Source organism: Haliotis rufescens, unplaced genomic scaffold (genome assembly GCF_023055435.1).
Source record: "Haliotis rufescens isolate VD_foot unplaced genomic scaffold, xgHalRufe1.0.p SCAF_2, whole genome shotgun sequence".
Lineage (NCBI taxonomy): Eukaryota > Metazoa > Mollusca > Gastropoda > Lepetellida > Haliotidae > Haliotis > Haliotis rufescens.
In genome coordinates this window covers 1,597,329-1,623,450 of record NW_025963890.1, presented here as the reverse complement: position 1 = coordinate 1,623,450, position 26,122 = coordinate 1,597,329, and the positions used below count along the sequence as shown (strand labels likewise).

The following is a 26,122-nucleotide window of genomic DNA, read 5'->3' as shown; positions in this document are numbered from 1 at the left end:
CGACTTCAGCGCTACGACTGTCGTCAGTCTATGGTGTGGGAGTTACGATCACCTTAGCGCTAAGATCGCTTTGTACAACGCCACCCTGGCAGATTATTTGCAAGATGTCCACACCGCTCATGATCGTACTAACGTGGATACTATCCTAAATATCCATAGAGAACATTTTATACATTTTCTCATTGATATACATTTGTGTATGTTTAATGATCGTTTTAACTCGAATGATTTTGGATATATTAGCCCAACTGAGGCCTCAGTAGTTGATTATGTTTTAGTATCTCACAAACAACTGTCTCTGTACATAAACCTAAAAGTTGTAACAATGTCATCCCTTATTGCCACATATGGTGCGAATGTCGCTTTTTCGATCCCAACTCCTTATTGTCCCATACGCTAGACTTATCTATGTTCGGCCATGTGACACAAGTAACCAAGCCAGAAGCTATTCTGATCGATGGAAGCGGTAAAAAGTTGTCAGCTGAACCTCTCAAGTGTTATGGTTGAAATTACTATTAATACGACTCAGCAGTGTTTATCTGACACTCAGAACGTTGCTAAAGCCTATTCTGGATATGTTGATATTGTGTACAGAGTAATGGACGAAAGAGTTCCTGGTTTTTCACCACAAGGATCTTCAGGAAACCATATTGGAAGGTAGAGCACCAAAGGCAGTGATAGTACCTGTAAGTGAGAAGAACTTGGTTTAAGTGTAATGATGGGAATGACACAAGATCCAGACTGAAACAACTGTATTGTGTAGAGAGATAGACCTTCGAGAGAATGAACAAAAAATACAAGAGAAAGGTGGGGGAACAGAATAATCAACTCGAGAAGTTAAATGGAAGCCAAAACGCATTTCTGGAAATTAAATAAATATCAAACAACAGAAAAGTCTATGTTCCAGAAGAAGTGGTCTTTGGTGAGGGTACAGTTGTGAACGATGTTCAGTCTGCTTCAGATAGATGCCCACCAAGCCCAGGTGATGCCCGAGCTTGAACAGTGGAGTCACAGTCACGCGTTGCAGCAGCCCAATGAAGATACCACACTTTATAGCTCTATCTTGTGTGATGATGTCTCAAGAGCCGTACAGAAAGCTAAATTAGAAACGCCGGAGGTATAAACAAATTAATAGCGGAAGAATTGAAAATGATAGCTGTATTGGTCAATCTCATTCAAATCAGATCTTAGTTCTCGCTACCGCTAAATTCCAGAATGTTCTTTTGTTCAGGTTTCAAAATTTTAATCAAGAATTTATCAAAATATTTTTTGAAGCGAAGTCGCCAGTTTGAATTAAGTGCCATAAAGCACGAGAAAGGCTGCCTTCTGATTGGCTAATGTCGATTTCTTGTCAGTCATTGGTCGGTCAAAGTTCGCGCAAGGTCGGTCTGACGTGACCCGTAATGGGGTGTTCTTAGATCTTTGTTCAGCGGTAGCGAGAACTAAGATCTGATTTTAATGAGATTACTGTATAGGCATTCTGTTCAGGATTTTTAATTTTTGTTTTGCCGAAGGTACACTCCAAGGAGTTGGACACAACCTGGTATTGATCATATTCCTAAACATGAGAAAGACCTACGGCAACCCTTATCTTATCGTTGGATATCCCTTATATCTGTTCCATGTGAATAGTTTTTGACATTTTAAATCAATGAATGTCAAAGTGGCTGGATTCAAGCAATATGATCTCTGATACCCAAAAACGGATTCAGGAAAGGAAGAAGTTGTTTCTACGTTTCTATATTCTTTGTACACGATTTTAAAAAGAAGACTGGTTTCACAAACTTTACATTTTACTAGCTTTTACTAACTTGAAATAGCCTGCGAAAACGTGGATAGAAATGTTGACGTTGCGGAATGCTGAAATAGCGGGGAAATGTTTGCTCACTGTATCAGAACATTACAAGATCTGTTAAAATAATTGATCACCTGACACTCGTTGTTAATGTCAATACCGAAGCAAGGCCATATCATGTCTCCAACTGTGGTCTCCTTATATATAAACGACTTGACCCATGAGATGGATAATTTGAATGTGGGTGTTAAAGATATATTTCGTTTTAATTGCCATAAAAGAAGAAAAACTTCAGAAAAGCTCAAGGTTGTTTTCAACTGATAAAATAAATGGCGAGTGTCAGACACCCGGATGTACAAGATGTGCCTGGTCTAATCATGACAAAGGACATCGATAGCGAAGCCACGCAAATGAAATACCAGAAGTGAAACACGAAAGAGAATAAGAAAATCTGAAGATAAAATATGTTCAGTTTATTATCATTGTGTCATAAAACTAGTATTGTCACGTTCTACTGACCCACCACTCCCTGGCTTTAATTGTCCAATTTCCGACACCCTTCGGCAAAGTCCGGCTGTCGTCATTGGACAATGTCATTGCTTTCTTTGTTAGAGAATTAACGACCCTTATATTTTGTTCTCTAATGGCACACTCTTACCATGTATTGACTTGATGTATGTCATATCATATATGTTAGCTGCCTTATTCATGTGTTGAAAATATTCTTGTGGCTATTTTCAAACATTAGGGAAAGATACATGTAGTTTCAGATATTTCCAATGTATTTATGATCGTTTTTGTCTCCTCAATAATTGTACACAGCTTGTTGTAAATCTTTAGTGATAAGGTTGGTTAGCTTATGCTCAGCGCTTCTTTTTGATACTTACATCTTCCGTATGGATATTGTAGTTAGTTTGCTATTCGTGTTTTTCCATGTCAGGAAACACCCTTTGGCTGAGCGTCCCAGACTAGTGGATTCTCCGGCATGCCAGGAGAGATTGTTCTCGCCGAGGTCCGCGCACAAGTATAAAGCCTTTGTCAGGATCTTGTGTCTTTGATCTCTCCAGGCTTTGTTAGTTCGTTTATAGGTCGACTCGCGACTGGGTGGTGATTTGAAACTCAGGTTTCGTTATTATGTGATTACAGGGCACTTTTGATCTTGTACTGACTAATTATGGTTGCATTGAGCTGAACTAATCAGCTAGGGTTTTTCATACTCCGTTTTTCTAGTAATCCGAGGATAACTAATCTTCCCGTGATTGTCTTGGTTTTAGGGAATTGTTATTATATAATTCCTTGCTCGGTCAAAGTGGCTGCGTCTTTAGTCTGTTAGACTAAATTGATATTCAGACGTTCTCGTCTAATTTATTGTCCAAGTGACTTAGTTTATGGATAGGCCCTCTGTGTTTATTTCACTATTTAACCTAGCCTACATTATTCACTCATTTGAGTGTTGAGTTAATTAACTCAGGTGTTAATTGGTCGCAGCCGACTTAATTGACTGCCTATGTATCTTGCCTGTATATTGCCTGTATCTTGTCAAAGTGTTTTAGCTACTCTCCAATTATTACTGTAATACAGTTGTTCAGCTAAGCCGCTTGTGTATTTGCTCTGATTTATTAAAACAGTGATCAGTGATCACTGTCAGATTAGATTGGGTTTTTGATCTTCTATTTTGTCACCTAGTGATACAATTAGTTGCTATAAATAAACTTGTGAACCTATTACCACGTTTTCATTACTTGTTATTCTTGTTTAATGACACCCCCTGACCCTTGGAGCACAGCTCCGTGACATTATCAACCATACATTTCAAGACAGTCAAACTACAACAGACGTCTAAGGATACTTGACATATGCTTGCCTAAATCAACAATAGTATGAGAGGTTGTGCTTTTGCATAGAAGAAGAGGCAGTGACCTTCCACCAAACATTTCTTTAATTGTTCTTAAATATATTCTCACATCATTACAAATCAAGGGGATTATAATGTGCCAAATTCCCTCATTGAATGTTCATGGCGCTAAGTTATTATTACCCTGGTCAGTGGATCTGTGCACTTTCATTCTCAGCTCCTTGTGAAATATACACCCAAAGCTCACATCAAGGCGCTAGGTGCGTTAACAGTCACATTGCCATCTAATCATACCGGATATCCGTTCACTGCTGGGTAAACAAAGGCATATCTCGAACAAAGTAAGTTACCTACGGAAACACCACATGTGTCACATGTCCTTCGGTGTAGGGCAGGTAAAGCCCTGTAGACTCTCAGGAGTCATGCTGCCTAACACTGTCACCGCTGCCAATGGAAGAACTCCCATCTTCATCTTCCACATGGTTGGGACATAGACACAGATGTTCTTGTAGCGGTGTGACTGGTAATGGCTAACGTCCAGACACCATACAGGGGCTGGTCAAAAAGTTCTAAGCCTGACTATCTTTCTAATATAATATAACATATATATAATATAACAAAGTGAACTAGTCAATGCAGTGTGTTGTTTGAGAAGTTCACTGGAAGTGCATATGGTCTGTAGAGTCAGTTTGTATATTAGTGACAGCCTGTTGAACGTGAAAGGGATCCAAATGGATACAAAAATGGAAAAGAAAGAGTACCGAGCTGTCATAAGGTTTTTAACTTTAGTGAGTGAGTAAGTAAGGTTTTACGCCGCTTTTAGCAATATTCCAGCAATATCAAGGCGGGGGTACGCCAGAAATGGGCTTCACACATTGTACCTCTGTCGGGATTCGAACCCGAGTCTTCGGCGTGACGAGCGAACGCTTTAACCATTAGGGTAGAGAAAAGTACTCCCCTAGAAATTCATGACTGCATGTTACAAGTGTATGGGGATAAGTGCCCTAAGATATCTGCTCGTTAGGTGCCAACGTTTCTAAATTCTGATCTTAAGGGAAAAAGAACTGACATTGCCAGAGAACATTTAGAGCTAATTGAGGGGTATTTCATTAAATTAAAAAAGAGATAAGTAACATGGGTTTACCAATATGATCCAGAGTCAAAACGTCAATCCATGGAATGACACCTATCCAATTCTCTGGCAACCAAGTCTTCAAGATCAGTGAAGAAAGTCATGGCCACTGTATTCTGGGATGTAAAGGGTGTGATCCTTGTTGATTACTTAGAAAGTCAAAAGACGATTACCGGTGCCTACTACGCTGATTTCCTTCATCGCCTGAGGGATTCTATAAAAGAAAAGCGGCGAGGAATGCTGACTGCTGGAGTTGTACTCCTTCGTGACAATGCCTGTTCTCACACCTCTCGACTTGCAGAGGCGATGTGGGTTCGAATAGCTTCCTCACACTCACTACTCGCCACACCAGGCACCAAGTGATTTCCATCTGTTTCCTAAACTGAAAGAACATCTTCGTGGAAAGCGCTAATACGACAACGATGACCTCAAAGCTGCCGTGAATGTTTGTTTCAGGGTGGCTTCAGAAAACCTCTTCCTTACTGGAATTGAAAAGCTTCACTATCGATATGAGAAGTGTATTGAAAAGCAGGGAGATTGTGTTCAAAAATAAAATTAAAAACACTTTCACAATAGATGGTTTTGTTTGTTCGGCTTAGAACTTTTTGACCAGTCCTCGTACTAGAGTTAAACGTGGACACAGGTGTTGTACCTTGTAGTGTAGTGACATACCAAAAATACATACAGATAGAGGTAAACTTCTACATCGAAATTTCGCGAGTAACGTTCTTTGAAACGAGACATAGACATTAATGCATAAACTTCAGGCTGTTTTTCCTTGAAAGTTCTACATGTTCGTAGGTTGTTTCCATTAAAATTTGTTTTTGTCATTCCACTGTTGACCAAACCAGGAATAAATCATCAAGGATAGCCAGCCTTTGTTTAACCCTGTCCATAGAAATGGATTGTTGCAGTAGGACATGACGTTCTTTCTATGTCGTGAATTGTTGCAGTAGTACATGACGTTCTTTCGGTAAAGTGTTGCAGTAGGACACGACGTTCTTTCGGTAAAGTGTTGCAGTAGTACATGACGTTCTTTCGGTAAAGTGTTGCAGTAGGACATGACGTTCTTTCGGTAAAGTGTTGCAGTAGTACATGACGTTCTTTCGCTAAATTGTTGCAGTAGGACATGGCCTTCCTTCGTTTGGTGGATAGGACCGACCCAGTAATTGAGACTTCATAAACCGACAGTAACCATGTTTTATCCTGAATAACAACACTAGACAGTGGGGTTGTGCAATACTAATGGTTTCATGGAGTTCCATTCTCCACATCAACGTAATGTTTCAGATATTTCAACTACTGCAGTTGCTGCAAATTTAGATAGGGGCCTCCTGATGTCTGCTTTCTACATCATTTGGGGGATGTGTGCGAGGTTGTTTAAAACATATTGTGCCAGTTAAATTTCGTTTATTTCAAATGAATGTACATGGATCGTATGGACGGAATATTGACAATATACATGAAGTGATGCATAACCGTCCTGGAGCGTTGTGTGAGACTTTCTATGAGTTATGTTTAAATCAAATTTGAATATAATACGTTAACTGTTTCTAGATTCTCGACAGTTACAATTATTGTTTGTTGTAATCCCTTATTGGCAGAGAGATAAGTGTTCAGATACACAAATGCCACCTGATCTCAAATGCAATCTCGAGAAACCAAAAGTCCAGAATATATCTAACGTGAAACATCTGACGGCTTGTATTTAAGAAAGACCCCGAAAAATCGAAAAAAAGACTAAAAAGAGCAACACCACCAGCAATAAACTGCTATGGAAACGAAAAGCATGTATTTTAAAAATAAATAAATATATATACGCTTGTATCAATCTACTTCGTGAATATCTGAATTTGTCTCATCGGCAAAGTGAATTTTGCCAGACTATTTCAAAAAGGGATTAACGACGCATTTGCATATCGTTTTCAAAACCGCGCCAATTTCTGATCACTCTTCACGGTATATTTCATTATATTGGTAGAGAAGTTCATGTATTACAATTACAAATGTTAAATATGGAATCCATATCCCTATTCCATGGTTTCAATGACTGGCTTCGTCCACTACATACCATGCAGCAGTTTACACGTGTACGTCTTGCACGCCGACGCTGTCACACACGTGTACTGAAAGGCTGAACACGTCTCGAGCGTGAAGCAGTAGTAAGCACATCCTGTTTCCGAGGCGACATCTATCTGAGCGATCTGAAGACTCGCCGAGGGAAGGGCAGATAACACTGGTGGTACAAGTCTCTCGAACAGTTGAAAGTGGTCGCTGACGGCAGAATGGTTTGCGATGGAACTGGTTGAGTATACCATCGATAGAGCTGTGGAATAAAAATACAGTTTTCTAATAATCAATTATTGTTTTAAAAACCATTATCGACATGTCGTGAAAAGGGAGATTACATCTTTATGTAAGTACAATGGATGGCTATCAAAGGCACCACAAAGGGAGTGTCAGAGTTGCGTCTCTTAGCTGCCAGGATCTGCAAAATGTTGTTTCGAATAAATTCCTCCTGATCACGATTCTTGGGCTATCTGCACAGTGTTGTTTGTTTGTTTGTTGTTTAACGCCGCACTCAGCAATATTCCAGCTATATGACGGCGGTCTGTAATTAATCGAGTCTGGACCAGACAATCCAGTGATTGACATCATGTGCATCGATCTACGCAAACGGCATAGGATAACATGCATCAACCAAGTCAGCGAGCCTGACTACCCGATCCCGTATGGGTTGCTAAAGACATTGCATTCTAAAGTTTGTTTGCAAACAAATAGGTCAATTCGGAAAAGACAACATTTTGGGATGACGTACCTTTCTTACAGACATAGGCCTGGGCATCCATGGTGCAGTCGAGAAAGGCATAGTTGCCTATTCCTTTTAACGCGCCGCACTTGTTGGTCTTGTTCCCGGAACTTCCTGTCAATAGAAAGCCACAATGTAACGAACTGCTGTAACAACGGTGTACACAGTGATACAACGGATCGCTCCGTATATAGAACCTACAATTTGAATTTTGAGCCTTCTTTCATGGGAAATAGAAATAAGGTATGTAATCTATTATCGAGCAAGTGAGTCCAGTGAAACGCTAGCCACAATGACCTGGTGGATAGAGGTCAGACGAGTGGAAAAGCAGGTCTGACAGTATCGCTGCAGTGTTTGGGTTTCCACTGGTACCGCGACTGTAGTGACGGAATCGGGAACAGGTGAGGTGAGGTGAGGTGAGGTGAGGTGAGGTGAGGTGAGGTGAGGTGAAACCGGATGTAACGTCGCGTCCAAGACCATTGCACTTATATAGCACGTGTGTGTGTGTGTGTGTGTGTGTGTGTGTGTGTGTGTGTACTAGATCCGGACTGCTGCCGCTTCATAGTGCAAGCTCACTGAGATACCACACCGCAGTTTAACATGAATGCCCCACTCAGACACAGTATACTGACTCCGAACCGACCAGTCCTTGGTTCAGGTCCTTAATGCCAAGCGCCAGGCAGGGTAACAACAAGTACCATCTTTCAACGTCTTTTGGTATGACGCGGCCGGGGATCGAACCTCGGACCTTCCGCTCTCCGGGCGGACGCGCTACCACGAGACCACGGAGGGAGTTAAATCGGGAACAGCACCGACCTCCTACAGTCGTTGGTGTAGCCAACACCGTAATTGCAGCAGTAACGTCACGTTCATACGTTTATACTAACTCTTAAAGCTGATCATGCCACTTCGATAAAACGGAACAGATGTAAGATTTGTTGACATTATGTGAAAATCCTTTAACGAGCGAAACACTCCAATTTGTTATGAATGTAAATGTGTGTTTGTCATACTATTACTGGCCCAGTGGGTAAAGCCCTTTCTCCTGACGTTGAAGAATCCGGGTTCAGTTCCTCACAAGGACAGTGTTGCTGACAGCGACATAGGAATCTAGTCGTCCATTCACTTCACTGCTTTTTCTTGACATAATTATCTTCCATTGTAATTATAGATAAATAATTGTCACCTGTTCTGCGTTACGTTGTTGTTGTTGTTGTTGTTGTTGTTGTTGTTTTTGTAAAACGAACTGTTTTATTTACAAGCTTACTTTTAACGCCCTGGAAAAACACCAGTTTACATCAGCTAGTGTACGACTTGTGCGATATGCACAACATACAGCGTCTACAGAATCAAAACGAGTTATTGATTTCCTGGCTGGGAGTCGAAACGTTTGCACAGGAGTTAAATACATATACATAACTTGTATCGGCACGACTCGGACAATTACAAATATAGAGACATCCCCATGATGGCCCCAGTGTGACATGTCGGATAGCTGCAGATATTCATAACGTTGAGCAGAGTCCAGAAGAGCATCCGTCAGTGCGTCCTCCTGGCAGGGGTCAAACAGGGACTGGCCCCTCCCTGCCCTTACCACAGCATCGATTCGTCTCCATCCCCGGAAACTAATGTAATCACGCTCTGATGCTCGCGGGTAATCAGAGCCGCCTGCATGGACGACTACCACATCGGTGATGATCGTCATTATTCAGGTTTACATCCACTATAGAAGATATTTGCCATTTTATTACGTCAAAATGGAAACAAAATACAAACTTCACAATCATAATAATCCCTGTCTGTGCAAAGTTGGCACTGGATTCGTTTAAAATGGGTAGAATTGATACCCTTCCAGTTCGTCGCGTTTGCTCGTGCGAGAACCATACCCAGAGCTCCAGATAAGCTGCGTATCTGCGTAAAATACGCATACAAAATGCAGAAATATGCAGTAAAATAAAATCCAAGCGTATCAAATACGCAACGGACATTACAGATTCGCTACAAAAATAAAAACTGTGCGTATCATCAAAATATGGTGAAGTAACCCTGCGTATTCGATTAGCAAATCAGCAACTTATTTTGAAATTATAAACGGACATTTCGTCAACCTTGCCAAACTCCACGATGACAGTTAGTTTGCTGGGACTAGATGAATAGTGTTTTTAAATATTTAACTTAAATACCCACATGTGTAAAAACTAGTGGGTAACAGAAATTTGAAAACCCAGATAGAACTACTGATACCCAATGATTTTAAAATGCATGGGTAAAATACCCACAACACCAAAAGCTTATCTGGAGCTCTGCATCCCCTTGCATATTCGCCTTTGAAACATACCCAGGAGACATTGGTACGTGAGTGAGTGAGTTTAGTGGGACAGTATTTCATGTATCAAGTGGCATGTCAACTTGATTTGGGTAACGCCTGAAGTGATACGCCACGGTGCTGTTCATCCAAGAAACATGAGGGTGAATCTGGGATTCAAACCCACGTTCATAGCTTTAGTACACCTAATGGACTTCACTCGATCTGCGCAGTGAAATGAGGCCTTAGACGACGAGGCCGTCCTGGTCTCACTGTGACCCCCGGGTCCGGTAGCTTGCTCCTTAAGCATGGGTGCCGGGGCATGGCGTAGTAGTGCGGGCCATGTGCATGTAATCATCACAGTGGAGGAAAAGGATCGAAGAATTGTACATTGTAGAAAGGTTGTTAGCAGCTAATCTAGGACTAGAACTCGGAATAATTATTTTCACATAACTTCCGTAGTATGCAGCATGACAATAGGATGTTGTACTAACGGTGCTGTATGACAATAGGATGTTGTACTGGTAGTGCAGTATGACAATAGGATGTTGTACTGATAGTGCAGTATGACAATAGGATGTTGTACTGATGTGGCTGTATGACAATAGGATTGTGTACTGATAGTGCAGTATGACAATAGGATGTTGTACTGGTGGTGCAGTATGACTATAGGATGTTGTACTGGTGGTGCCGTATGACAATAGGATGTTGTACTGGTGGTGCAGTATGACAATAGGATGTTATACTTATGGTGCAGTATGACAATAGGATGTTGTTCTGATGTGGCTGTATGACAATAGGATTGTGTACTGATAGTGCAGTATGACAATAGGATGTTGTACTGGTGGCGCCGTATGACAATAGGATGTTGTACTGGTGGTGCCGTATGACAATAGGATGTTGTACTGGTGGTGCCGTATGACAATAGGATGTTGTACTGGTGGTGCAGTATGACAATAGGATGTTGTAATGGTGGTGCAGTATGACAATAGGATGTTATACTTATGGTGCAGTATGGCAATAGGATGTTGTACTGGTGGTGCAGTATGACAATAGGATGTTGTACTGGTGGTGCAGTATGACAATAGGATGTTGTACTGATGTACCAGTATGACAATAGGATGTTGTACTGATTGTGGAGTATGACAATAGGATGTTGTACTGATGTAGCAGTATGACAATAGGATGTTGTACTGATGTAGCAGTATGACAATAGGAAGTTGTACTGATGGTGGAGTATGACAATAGGATGTTGTACTGATGGTGCAGTATGACAATAGGAAGTTGTACTGATGTGGCCGTATGACAATAGGATGTTGTACTGATGTAGCAGTATGACAATAGGATGTTGTTCTAGTGGTGCAGTATGACAATAGGGTGTTGTACTGATGTGGCAGTATGACAATAGGATGATGTACTGGTGGTGCAGTATGACAATAGGAAGTTGTACTGATGGTGGAGTATGACAATAGGATGTTGTACTGATGGTGCAGTATGACAATAGGAAGTTGTACTGATGTGGCCGTATGACAATAGGATGTTGTACTGATGTAGCAGTATGACAATAGGATGTTGTTCTAGTGGTGCAGTATGACAATAGGGTGTTGTACTGATGTGGCAGTATGACAATAGGATGATGTACTGGTAGTGCAGTATGACAATAGGGAGTTGTACTGATCCGGCAGTATGACGATAGGATGTTGTACGGAAGATGCATGCAGAGATATCTCTCGTGACAGATAGACAACATCCGAGCCCCACCCCCCAAGGATATTAAAAAGTCGGCCCCTTACGAATCTATATATTCCTCAGATATACTACTGTCTCCATGGCAACACAAAAGCATGTGATAGCGCTGTACCTGACACTGCTGTAGCAAGGTGGCCTGGTTTATAGTCGGAGCCGTCTCGCCACGCCCAGTCGTTGTCTGCCGTGCCGTAGAGGCCGTGCCACACAAAGCCGTCCCGGGGGGCCTCAGGCTGAAAACATGGCACCACTTTACTAAAGTTATAATATTCACGCAAAACCAAATGATGAAACAAATAAGCACAAGTTACACAAAGTTACTTCAATGAGGTTATACATCATTTAATGAAGATATTCTTAATATAACATTCAATAGATATGATGTCGATTACGTCTCAGAAAATATGCCAAATGATGTTATTGAATATAGTTACGTAATAATAATTTCGTTTAAATTCTGGAGGCAAATGAACAAATGCATGCAGAGTATTTCTCCCTTTCTATTCAAAGCATTTAAAAAAAATAACAAATGAATAAAAATCACTTGAATAGAATAATTAAGCACAATTCTAATCGATACAAAGTATTGCTTGACTCTGGTAACGGTATTTCACACTGGCCACCCTCTTGTTTGTGCTCTAAATGCTATTATACATAACAAGTCACCGTAGAATATAAGACAATAGATTAAGGGTACCGGCACATTAACGTGCCGGTTGGCGCTATGCACATTAAGCTAAGTATATCGTCAACTTTAATGTGACGGAAATCAGAACCTATTTTCCTTTCTGATGAGAGCATTTACTGAAATAACTCAGTGTAATGTTTTCCTAACGACGGGCTGGTATAGTTTATTGCCGTAGCAAACATGACGTCATTTCCTCGACCGAGGCTCCCCTGTTGGAGCGGGGAATTGAACGGGGTTGGACCTATCGCAACTACCGGCAGCGTCAAGGGTGTTATATGTATATTACACGGCGACGACAGACCAGCCCCACAATGCAGACTGCACACGGAATTACCGAGTTGATATTGAACATTCGTCTGTATTGATTTCTGTACTGAAGCATGAACGATAAATCGTCGACACATAACGATTTGATAGAGAATTCTGAAAATGAATATATCGTGGAACTTCATTAATCTCTATATACCTCGGACAATAAATAATACTTTAATAATACATCGGAATATTGACACATCCGGGGACGGGAATGGATGACTTTATACTACACGCACGGTACATGTGAGTGAGTGAGTGAGTGAGTGAGTGAGTGAGTGAGTGAGTGAGTGCGTGAGTGAGTGAGTGAGTGAGTGAGTGAGTGAGTGAGTGAGAGTGAGTGAGTGAGTGAGTGAGTGAGTGAGTGAGTGAGTGAGTGAGTGAGTGAAAGAAGTGATATCCCAGCTATATCGTTCAACCAATAACAAAGATATAAACATGAGAAAGTTATAAATACATAAAACCATACATACATATAAATACATGATTAACTTCGTCACGTTCCAGTCAATGTACTGTCATATCTCAAGTCAGTTGAGCACTGCCCCATCCTAAAGTTCACTGACCACGGTGTGGGTCAGCCAGATCGATACATCGATGTACACGGCGGAGAACGCTTCCCCAAAGTGACTGAGATTCAGAAACAAATCATCCTTCATTGGTCCCTCCCGTCTGTTTAGGGGGACTCCTGCCCGCAAGTAGGGCAATTGGCCAACTAATCGTTCTTGCAGGGGCCACTAAATAACTTACAGAGAATCTTAATGGTGGCTGTATCTGAATGAAACATGACGGACTAAACTCAATCTTCATTCGGTTTTGACAGAGAAGCAGTGACAATTATTGTTTAAGACACAGGATGCATATACCACTAGTGTGTACATGTCATCATACCGGCGAGGTATTCGCTTACTTTATGTAGTTTGTTTGTTGTTTAACGCCGCACTCAGCAATATTCAAGCTCTATGACGGCGGTCTGTAAATAATCGAGTCTGGACCAGACAATCCAGTGAGCATCGCAATTAGGATACGATGACATGCATCAACCAAGTCAGTGAGCCTGACCATCCGACCCTGTTAGTCTTCTTTATGTAGTATGTATTTGTGTAATGCACGTGCATTAAGGGGGCATGTTGTCGTTTTGACGATGTCCTACTTGTATACGATGTACGTTATGAGTTTGAAATACAAACTGAACAAAGACATGTAGACTAATTATTTACATGTTCTATGTAACATTTGTCTAGAAATCATCTGGACAACATGTCTCCACAAACCTTTCCACTTTTTATGGTTAACACAAACTTGGCCACTGCGTCAACTAATTGATTATTGATTATGTTCCTACTTTTATATGAGTGAGTGAGTATGATTTTACGCCGCTTTTAGCAATATTCCATCAATATCACGGCGGGGGACACCAGAAATGGGCTTCACACATTATACCCATGTCGGGATTCTAACCCGGGTCTTCGGAGTGACGAGCGAACGCTTTAACCACTAGGCTACCCGACCGCCTTACTTTTACATGATGTACGTCATGAGTTTGTAATACAAACTGAGTAAAGGCATACAGGCAAACTATCTACATGTTATATTCAACATTTGTCTAAAAATCAACAGCATGAACAACATGTCTTCACAAACCATTCCACGTTTTATGGTCAACACAAACAAATTCTGCGTCAACTAAATGATTATCCATTAGTTCCAATTGCGAGACTTGCACCGGGCTGGAGGTACATGTTCCAGCTAACTAACGGAGTACATATATGGCATGTCCAGACGTACGTATGTGATGGACACTGGCGTACGAGAATCCTTTACACTGAATAGCCTACAACCTACACGCTACTTCAGAGTCGGCCACGAGTGCTAGCCCCGTAGTCCCAGTCAATACGTGCAGTCAATATGTCTAACACGGGAACAATTTGAGAACATCACGTCTAAAGAGGAAATCCCTTTTCTCAACCAAATCACCCGATGTCCGGCTATCGTGACGTGGGCATCAAGCCCTAAGCCGTGGCTGGGTAAACATTCATCTGCAGCAGGCATAGTACCGGCCTTTGGGGGGGGACTTTAAACCGAGTTTATTTATAGAGTGTCTCTGCATTTGAAATACGACATAAATACAAGTAGAATGTCATGTTATTAGTTCTTTCCTTCACCAACTTACGCTTCAAGCACAAAATATCCTAAGTATTCTTGAATACTCACAGTTTTTCAAGACCTGTCCTTAACAACTTTTCGATATTGAAATTGTCTTTGAAACTGCTCATCACTTCACACTGCAGGCTACTCTAAACCTAAACCTGCTGATGTGAAGACAGACATGGAAGAGAGAGACACAGCTGAGTTGAGCGCGTCAGCTTCATACTGTGATCCCTGTATAAACAGTCCAGGTAGTGCATGTCTACACAAGGACCAAGGACAATGGATGACTTCATGCCAAGCAGTACCCAGCCCCGGGTACATCTCACACGTAGTGAGTACATAAAACCAGTTCCTTTGATTATGATTACAACAACGATTGGTAGAAAATAGTTTGATCAAAGGTAAAATTATATTCGATTCGATTAAATCTTTTATGGTAAACATAATCTCTAATTCGACAGGAGGTCTAAGACAAGCATGATGTCAAATGGCCTAACCTACTCAAATCTCTGGAATTAATTTTCTTTGCAGAGGAGACATTTTCGAAGTAGTTCACTGGTCCCGCTGCTGTACCCATGGGACATTTCCTTCATGAGATGAGGATGAGAAATGACCATCTACATCTCCATGCATTGGCAGGGGTTATCAGTGTTCAAATGGCATTTCCGACCTTATCTTGATATATCGCCTTATAGCCCATGGTATGAGGATATATATACTTGACACATAATTTTCACAGCTGTTTTGCCATTTAAACTAAATGGAACCAGCTTCGGCGGAAAATCAAGACTGGTTATTCCCTTGCGCTGATGGTTCATATTAACAACCTAACCAAAAGACTTGCTACTGAGGTCATCCTTAGGGGAAAACACATCTCTGAGGAGCCCCAGACTCTTTTTAGGGCCACGTAAGCGGCCTTAACCTTCTCTCAAAACGAGTGTTAAATGTAGAGCAGGACGCGATCAGGCACTCCTTGATCCGTGTCTTGTGTGTAAATTTACAATGCTACCAGAGTGTAGCGTCTTTCTTGTAAATTTACAAACCTCCCAGAGTGTAGCGTCTTTCTTGTAAATTTACAATGCTACCAGAGTGTAGCGTCTTTCTTGTAAATTTACAGTGCTACAAGAGTTTAGCGTCTTTCTTGTAAATTTACAATGCTACCAGAGTGTAGCGTCTTTCTTGTAAATTTACAGTGCTACAAGAGTTTAGCGTCTTTCTTGTAAATTTACAATGCTACCAGAGTTTAGCGTCTTTCTTGTACATTTTACAATGCTACCAGAGTTTAGCGTCTTTCTTGTATATTAACAGTGCTACCAGAGTTTAGCGTCTTTCTTGTAAATTTACAATGCTACCAGAGCGTATGTTTCTATGACTTTGTAGAGTCTATTTTGTTTGGACATATTCCTTCATTTAAAAGAGAGGAATAGGAATATCCTTAAAGGTTTTCCCGTTTTAATTGACAAGTTCAACCAGAGACGCATCCACCTTTAATGGACAAAACAATGTGTGTTACAAGTTACTACAGCTCATGACGGAGTAGGGAATATTTCCAGTGATTTGTTACTTCGCTGAATGTACTCTCCCAAGTGTAGTCGGGGTTCAGATCAATACACAAGTTAAATCTGTTTTCAAATCACGAAATGGAGGTTAATATTTCTGTGTAGTCAGTTCATTAAGTTACAACAGTCCATTAAATGCCTTTACAATCCTGACTTCCAGGATATTATTAGAAATGATTTGTCTTCTGCCACTCAGCTTACAAACCCGATCCCTCACGTCAGAAGGGAAGACTGATATACGAGCACATACATGCTCTGGTGGAGGACATCATATATGTGACGTTAAAGGAATGAGTCTGACTTTAAACGAGGTTTGGCACAGCGCTGTTTCTATTGATTACCGACGAGGAATACCCCAACGGCAAAACAACAGTCTGTGAGACCAATATCATTTCCAGATAGACGTGCTGGTCGCACTCACTGGAGTTCACTTTTCAATACATTTTATTCCAATATTTGTTTACAGGCGTTCGAAAAATATAATTACAGATTGGGCATTATCATTAGTGAAACCGCTTTTAGTTGTTTAAACAGTCATGAATTTATAGAAATATGTTTTCATTTGGGTAAATACAGATTCAGATAGGACACAGGGTAAGATACACGTTGCTCGACCAAACGGCATAATCTCCTTGTCATTCCTTCGTATTTTGATACGTCTAGTTTACTTGGTACACTGTACACCCATAGGCCGTTTGCTTTTGACATCTTTTAGCTGAAGACATTTAGTGATTAGTGCTAAGAGATACTGTAAAAGACTATAGCTTGACATATGTAGTTTAATGCACGCATTAGCTGATAAGATGTTTTATCTTTACATTTGCAATCTTGTGTAATACATTAAAGGGTCCAGTATTTTAACTTAACGTCACCAGCTTCTTGCTGCACGCGGGACAGTTATTTTCTTGAAGGCTGACATAAGCACTCGCTTACACTGTGTCTCTCCGCACTCACCTTCCACAGTTTGTCCACTACAAAGTCCCTCTCCTCCCCGCCCCACAGACTGGCCAGGTGAGCGTCCTTCGCACTGCATGCGCTGATGGCAGGTGTCACATCCCCCTCCAGAACCCCGAAGTAGTAGCAGTGGTGGTGCAAGGCCACCCAGCCATCGTCGCAGCCGTCGTGGGACAAACCTGATTCACGAATAACACCATATGTCTTTTATACACAGGAAATTCTCGATTTGCACAAGTCACAAGATGATATCCTTTTACTGCTGTCACCATTAACACTGTTGTAGATTACGACGCCATGGGGTTAGAATTGATTTCATGTTTATCCGATGTTTCGGTACACTGGTATGGAATATGGGTACGCGAAAACGTTGCGATTCACAACATGGCGATCCAAGGTTCATGGTGTCTGATTATGAATAATAAAAATGTATTATACGACCAGCATAAACAATCATTACATGTTGTCATATGCATTGGTATCCCATTTAGTCCTTTTACAAATTACACGTTCCTTTGAGCAGATAGTACATTAAATGCACGTTTTTCAACAAACCACTTCTCTTCATAGAAAACTTCAAAGAAAAGCAAAATACATTCAAAAACGATTTAGAAAACAAATAAAAACGTTGCTTCTTAAAATTATAATTTACACTTGAATATACCCATGTTTGATGACGTACCAGGATTAACTGCTAAAGGAAGTAGATTTTCATTTTCACATTTCAAATTAAGAAATATCAATACCCAACAAATGAAAATAAATTGATCTAAAAATAAATCTTCCCATGACAAGCAGGACTGATCAAAACCATTTAATCAATACCAAGTGGCTGTTTCCCCTGTTTGTCCCCTGTTCAGCCAAAGCCTAATGTAATTGGACCAAAGGTCTTGCACACGTGATGGACAGGGAAACGCATCTTTTTAAACTGATTGCAAGAGGACCCCTTCCGTCTTGCCCTTCATTTTCTTTCATCCCGTTGTGTGGTGTTCGTCTAAATTGACACAGCCCTCTGTGTTCTTCTTCACATATGGTCGTAATGGCACGTGGTCGGGGAAATGATTTCATGAGGCCTATTTCAAGACTCCCAGAAACAATAAATAATCTCCTTCAGCCAAGATAACGAGACTGAATGCTAACAATCGCCCCCTTTACGACAGTGTTCTTGATTACAACATCAAACCTCCATTAATAAACGGGATTACACAAAATATCACTTTTGTTTTGAAAGGAGATAACTTTGACTCGCCTGTTTCTAGATGCTTCTGGATAAGAGTTCTGTTCTTCAAACAAGGTCGTTAAGATTTGTCTTTTCATAAAATCCAATATAACATCTTTTTGAAACGACGGATTAATAGAAATGGTTATCTCAGAATAGATGATGTGATAGCAATGTAACACATATACACACATTACCATGTAAACATGACTAAGAACGCATGACCACAGGCTGTGTCGTGGGGATACGTTGTTCAGTGAGGGTTTGTTTTACAACAATAATATAGCGCTATTATGTCGTTAGAGCCGGTTCTCCCAACATTATCATAAAATCACCTAATACAGAACCCAGACAATCCATGAACGTCGATAAAGCTTCCAAAATAACTTAAAAATATACAATTGTCGATCAATACAGATATTGGTAGTTCCAATAGTTTAAAGTAAGTCAATCTGCGCCATGAATGTACGATAAGAAACACTGTAAACTGAAGCCTTGTTTGCCAGTTGGGAATACTGGACTCATAATGATGGAACTTACCCGCTGCAATAGTCCACAAGAGAGAGATGAAAACTAGCGTTCCCTCCCCCATCCTTACAAACATCTCCCTCCGCAGGGAACTCGCCCTACACTCGACCCCCAACAGAACTCCTTACCGCCTGTATCATTGCGCGGCGGCGTGCCATCAAAACTCACAGATCGATACAAACACGCCCGTTCCTTCGTCCACACTTCATATCGTTCACCCCGCTATACAGACAAACATTCTGACTTCGCCAATATTTACGAATCTAATTCTGTGACGTCCGCGCATTGGATTTTCACTTTAAAACGTCTTTAGTTAGAAGATAGAGTATTATTTGAAGGAATGCTTATTAAAGGCAGTGAAATTTATTTCACGTCAGAAGCAGTTTCCTTGCCTGAGTTGACACCCGTCGGTATGCTGGCTTCGATTCTCCATAAAGACCGCCACAGGTTCCGTTGCCAATGCCATTTCTTCTTGAAGACTTGGCGATCAACATTCAGTTGAAGTCCTTTGATTTCAGCCACTGTATAATGACCCCGTGACAAGCACGCCGCACAATTACCAAGGATTCACTACGTGACCTGCCTGTGTAAATGTTCCGCTGAAATCGTCATCAAAAGATACGGCATTCTGCGGTATTTAAGATAATGGACAAAGACAGCAGCCTCCCTGACTCCCACGGCTCTTTTTCTCTAATCCCCCTGCCTCGTCAACGCAGCGTCTGAGTTAATGCCAGAGACATCATGTTGGCATAACCATTCTCAGTTAAAGACATTTGTGAATATGAAATTTACTCCGCTGAACTATGCATGCTAACAGATGGCCTTAATAGGGAGGTTACGTGGTACCTTCTTTGTTGCTTACATAGATTCAATGGGTTGATGTCAAGTGATAAGTTTAATATCATAAGAAATTTGGCTATGCACATTTATAAGTCTATGCCATTAAGGACAAGACTGCTGTTGTAAACTTCAAGTACAGTAATGGCTGATGTACAACTGCTGTGACATGGGCCGATGGCCTACGTGGCCTTGCTGAATAAACAACGAAGATGATGGTCTGGGTGAGTGAGTGAGTGAGTGAGTGGGGTTTCACACTACTTTGAACATTATTTCAGTAAGAGCACATCGTGCCAGTTTAACGTGGGAGGAAAGCCCCGAGCTAATGGGAATCGAACCCACTGTCCTCGGATCCTGGCATGCCTAAGGGACACAACTTTGTCCACCAACTTGCGCGTTTTAATACAGCGGTCATTTGGCCCTCAAATAAACGAGCGAGTTGATATTTCATGTTACCAAGGCATCTTTTTAGGCACACTTTCAATGGGATGGCGTAGTGGTCAGAATGTGCGCTTGTCGGGATAATGCATCAGTCCAACTCCTTAACGGAACACAAGCCATCTTGGCACTACGGCAGTGGCGTATGTTGCTTAACAATGTCGGCTAGTCGTGGCGCTGAAATGACTTTCAGGAACGAAGAACAGTACAATGCTTTAACACTTCTAGAAGCGGTGTGTGGGGAAATGCATGTCAGATGCATATACATTTCGGGTAGACCTTAGTTTAACATCTATGTCTCTTGTCTCATGCGTTACCAGGTGATTTCCCAACTGTAACGCTGAGGTGAACCCAGAAATAGGTTCGCACAGAACTAAGTTGAGAAATCAGTAAGTGACCACACAAAATCTATAAAAAAAATCGATGGCAAGCTAATGGGTCAGATACGAGGAAGCAGCGGTATGTAACAGGCTCTAGAATTAATGTTAGTGTACTCATGAATGTTCAGAATATTGCCACTGCTGATTGTCTTGAAATGGGCCTGTCTTGAACGAGAAACGTACTTCTCGAAGAGGATAAAAACAAGTCACGTCGAAAATGGTCTCAAATATATCTGTGCTCTTCTTGTGTAGTTACAGCCAGACTTCATGAAACTGACCCAACCCGAAACTTCTCCAACGATCACGCCTGCCATTGCCATGCATCATCATCATCATCGTCATCATCATTTACTCCTTTTGGAGAGGGTATGAGTAAGAATAATACAGTTTTGGACAGCAGTAAAATAAGTACAACAAGGTAAGAAGTGTTAGTGAACTAGGGCGACAAGACATAAATATGAAACATGAAACACTTTAAGGATGCATACATTTGTTAGGCTTTATGTAACCTTGCGTTAAGGAATACAGGTTGTTTCCTGCGTGGTATCTCATAATGGTAAGTTCTCGGCGTGTGAGGGACTGTTGGGTGGCCACGTGTAGAAAGTGTGGCATACATTGTGACGTGTTGTGTGGCTATATGTATTTGGCTACTGGTAGACATATATAGTGGGATTTAGCAACTGTTCCTGCAATGGCAACAATCATCTACTATACATAAGTAGTAACATTTGCCCCAACTAGTATCCGACAGTACCAGATATTATCTGTTCGCTGACTCCCAGTTGTGTCGTTCCAACAGCTGTGTGACTTAAATGATATTATAATGACACGCCGTGATTTTACCGAAATATTGTTAATATATATCACCAAAATACCAAAATACTGCTAGTCAGATATAAAATACAGCCTGGAAGTGTGAATGTCAATAAATAAATAATATGTGTATACAACACAAATATGCTGGACGGAAAGTTCGTGCTCGGACATCTGCGCTGAATTTGAACTAGCCCGTATAGTGTATATTCGTACGTGCATTTTGTGCGATTTGATCGCTGCAGCCAGTACATTCGTAATGTACGTGCTGAAAATTAAAGACCATATTCCGATATATGTTTTTTGTTAGAATTAACGCACAAGCTTAATATTTGCATTGCAGGATTGAATTAGTCGTCATAAGGATGTATTGCACTGTATCCGTTTGCTTTTCATCAGAGCAATCATAGGACATTTTACCTGGGCATTTACCATATCTTTAGTCCAGGTCGGCTGTTTATCTATAATCTTCGATTACTGCATAGTTGTAATCCGATCACAGAAAGTACGTGTGTGTGTGTGTTGTTTAACGCCGCACTCAGCAATATTTCACCTAAATGACGGCGGTCAGTAAACAATCGAGTCTGGACCAGACAGTCCAGTAATTGATATCATGAGCATCGATCTACGCAATTGGGATACGATGACATGCATCAACCAAGTCAGCGGGCCTGACCAACCAGCCCGTTAGTAGCCTCTTAAGACAAGCATAGTCGCCTATTACTGCAAGCATGGGTCGCTGAAGACCTATTCTAACACTGATCTTCACGGGTCGGACACTATGTTAGTAACCTATGTAAGAATGTGAGTAAATTGTCCATTCCTTACAGAATTATTTTGTTGAGACAAAAGTGTGACGTCATATCTTTATGGTAATACAAGAGTAAGCGAGTGAGTTGGATATACCGCCGCTTTGGACAGTATTCTAGTTATATCACGGCGTGTCAGCTAAATGTGTGAGGAAATTCAATACAAGACGATACCCTGAAAGCAGTGTAGCAACAACTGGGTACCCGGTAGGGAAACAAGGGAGGGATCAGTTTGAATTCGCGGTAAATAAATGGCCAACCATTTCATATTTGGGGAGAAAAAATATGCTTCGGATTGTTGAAACTTTTTTGTCTACCACAAAAATCATATTGTTGCAAGATGCCTTTAATTTTGTTTATTTAGTCTCATAGTTTTAATTTGGTTTTGCATCTAGCTATAGCTGAAAACCATCTAGTCTCCATACAAAACCTAGGCTCCACTAGAATAGGTCGCTCCCTTACCTTCTACTCCAAGGCCATATGGCCACTTCTCCTACTGCATGTCTTATACGACATTGCCACTATAAATGGCTGAGTACCGGCCAAAAATAGCGTTATGGCTGAGACGGTGTACTTAAAACATTCGAGTTCATGGTGAATGATTGATCATGATAAAAGCTCAGGTATATTAGAGTATGAGCGTGTGGATAGGGTTATACTTTTGGGGGTAATAGTGCTAAGGAAGACTCACAACATAACATCAGCACATTGACTTTGGTGTGTCTCTGTATCAAGACAGGAAGCGACAAATCCAACTAAGACCACTAATGAATACAGGGGCACGTGGTCCCGTCGTCTAAGGCACCGCAAGAGTTGGTTCCCCTTGGCACGCCAGAAACCTAGGACCAAGGGTTCGAATCCCGACTCGTCCCGATTATGTTTCTCGGCTGGCCAGCACCACACCCGTGTTCGTGGGTTTCACCAAAGTGGTAAACGTCTGACCTCCATAATTTTCCTTTTGGGCCTTCCTCCCACATTAAGCTGACACACCTGATGTAACTGGAATACTGTTCAAAGTGGCGTCAAACCTAACTCACTCACTCACTGCACTAAAGAATACTGTGACAGCGAGGACATCTATGGGCGTGTCCTGACCTGAGGGTACCATGTGAAGGGGATTGTAGAATAGCAAACTTCCTCTGCAGTGAGAACCATTACTTGAACCCTTGATAAGAATATTACTGAAGACTATCACCAAAGACTCTGCGATCTTCTTCAGAGCACCATGCTTTACATCCGGTCAGATGATTGTCTTCATGCCTGAATCACGAACAGCGAAATCTCATTACTCGAACTATCGTAACTTGCTATGGGCGTGTAACATCACCAGAATCCGTCTTAAATTACACAACAAAGCATTGATGGATAACATGGGGCAACAGGTTTCCGTCAGGTTCCTGGGTTGTTAACTGTATGTTCCTTGACCACAATGCGCACAATGTTGGTTGGTTGGTTGGTTGGTTGGTTGTTTAACGCCGCACTCAGCAATATTCAAGCTATATGACGGCGGTCTGTAAATAATCGATTCTGGACCAGACAATCCAGTGATTGATATCATGAGCATCGATCCACGCAATTGGAATCGATGACATGCATCAACCAAGTCACCGAGCCTGACCATCCGATCCCGTTAGTCGCCTCTTACCACAAGCCTTTTACGGCAGGCATGGGTTGCTGAAGATCTATTCTACCCCGGATCTTCACGGGTCTCGTAATGAGGACTGAGTAGATGTTTAACGCTGCAGTCAGCAATACTTCAGCAATATCAAGGCTTACTGTCAAAAATCGTGCCAGGCAAACCAGTGACTGAAGCATGCACAACAAGCTATATCATCTGGACAAAATGACACACAGGCACTGATGTCAAGGTGCCCGGACTAAAAATAGCATTATGGCTGAGACGGTATGCTTAAAACATTCGAGTTCATGGTGAATGATTGATCCAATCCAGTCGACTCCTGCGACAAGTGTTGGTTACCGAGTTTTTGACTCAGAGAACCAACACTGCTTTGTGTGTCAAGCTTGACAACGGTACAAGGATCTATACCGAAACGTCGCCTTTACAGTAAATAAACAAGTTGTTATCTGTAAAGCTCCATGTCATCCATCAACTTCTAGGTAATGCCCATCAAACAATTTAAATTGATGTTTTTTTACGTAAAGGGCGGCCCATTATACATAAACATTACAGTACATTTGGAGTGAGTGAGTGAGTGAGTGAGTGAGTGAGTGAGTGAGTTGGGTTTAACGCCGCTTTTAACAGTAGTCCAGTTATATCGCGGAGTATCAGCTTAATGTGGGAGGGGTGAAACCGCATTATCAGTGGTTCATATTGGGAAAGGGAGGTCACTCTAATTTCAAACGGGAGCTATCTCCGTTGTTTTCGTATTTGCGAGAAATGGCGTCACCCACGCTGCACATTGTTGGTCCAGCTATTAAATGCCCAGCTTATCCCTAAGGTAAAACTTAAGGTAATTAAATGTTTGAATGCATTATATATTTATGTTTCCATCAGTACATCTTCTAAGATTGGTTTAGTGGTGATAACCATTTTCTAAAATGTGGGCCCACATTTTTCCCGTCATCTATGGTGATCGAAACAAGTGGGCCCACATTTGTATTTCGCCTAGCTTCGTTAGGTTGTTTCGTTAGTTCTGATAATCAATCCCTAAATGTGGGCAGACGTTCTTCCGTCATATTGATTGCAACAGGAGGGACCACATTTATTAATCGCGAAATTCTACTTAAATATTGATAATCATTTTCTCAAATGTGGGCCCACATTGTTCCCGTCATATATGGTGATCGAAACAAGTGGGCCCACATTTGTATATCGCCTAGTGGGTAGACGTTCTTCCGTCATAGTGATTGCAAAAGGAGGGACCACATTAAAAAATCGCTAGCTTCATTAGCTTTGCTTACTTATAACCATTTTCTAAAATGTGGGCCCACATTGTTCCCGTCTTATAGTGATCGAAACAGGTGGGCCCACATTTTTAAATCGCTGGGTTTCATAAGGTTGACGAAGTCATTTAGGCTATTGGGCTCACGTTTGTCATTATGTGACATTTTATATTATTCATATTTTGTAATATTGATGGGAAATATCTTTATAAATCATTTCGTGTGACATTAATTCCATAAAAGGCACAAAAGTCTTTGAAGTTTGAATAACTGCGTCATAGCTGACCACACTAGTTTTACAAAAATAGCTACCAAGCAAGAAACTTAAATCTACTTCAAATTAAAATTACAGAGGCAATACCACTCATTCTACCTTTTCCAGTATAACACATCAATCTAATCATAAGTGTTGGTGGCGATATAAGCCTGAACATTTGTCTACACTTGAATTGATCTCGGACATGATACAAGCCTCAGACGTTTCCGAGAACTTGTTCCATAAAAGGAATAACTCATGAATATTAATAACCCCACGACCTAGTTTGGCGATGTACGTAGAAGTGAGTTCTGCTGTATTGCCATCTTATTTGTACATTTTAATCCAATTATAAGTCAAATTAAATAGACAAATTATGAGTTCGTTATGCGGGTTTGTTTACGTAGTATATATTCTCAACAACAAGTGCGTTTAGTTTCGAATGTGGGCCCACCTCGAACTTTCGATTAGGCAAACGGAGTTAGCTCCCTTCTCGAACCACCGATAATGCGGTTTCGCCGTGGGAGGAAAGCCCGAAGCGATGCAGGTTTCAGACGTTTACCACTTCGATGAAACCCACGAGCACGGGTATGGTGCTGATAAACCTAGAAACATAATTGGGATTCGAACCC

General features: G+C 41.2%; 1 protein-coding gene across 1 annotated transcript; it reads right to left on the bottom strand.

Annotated features, from left to right (window-relative positions):
• Positions 1–6,158: 6,158 nt before the first annotated feature.
• Positions 6,159–19,186, bottom strand: LOC124115609 (killer cell lectin-like receptor subfamily G member 1). The gene is made up of 5 exons (XM_046476665.2): positions 19,066–19,186; positions 17,307–17,485; positions 11,758–11,875; positions 7,601–7,705; positions 6,159–7,108 (listed from the first exon to the last, which is right to left on the bottom strand). The coding sequence occupies exons 1-5, from the start codon at positions 19,127–19,129 to the stop codon at positions 6,846–6,848; spliced, it is 729 nt and encodes a 242-aa protein (XP_046332621.2). The 5' UTR covers positions 19,130–19,186; the 3' UTR covers positions 6,159–6,845.
• Between the last annotated feature and the right edge of the window lie 6,936 nt (positions 19,187–26,122).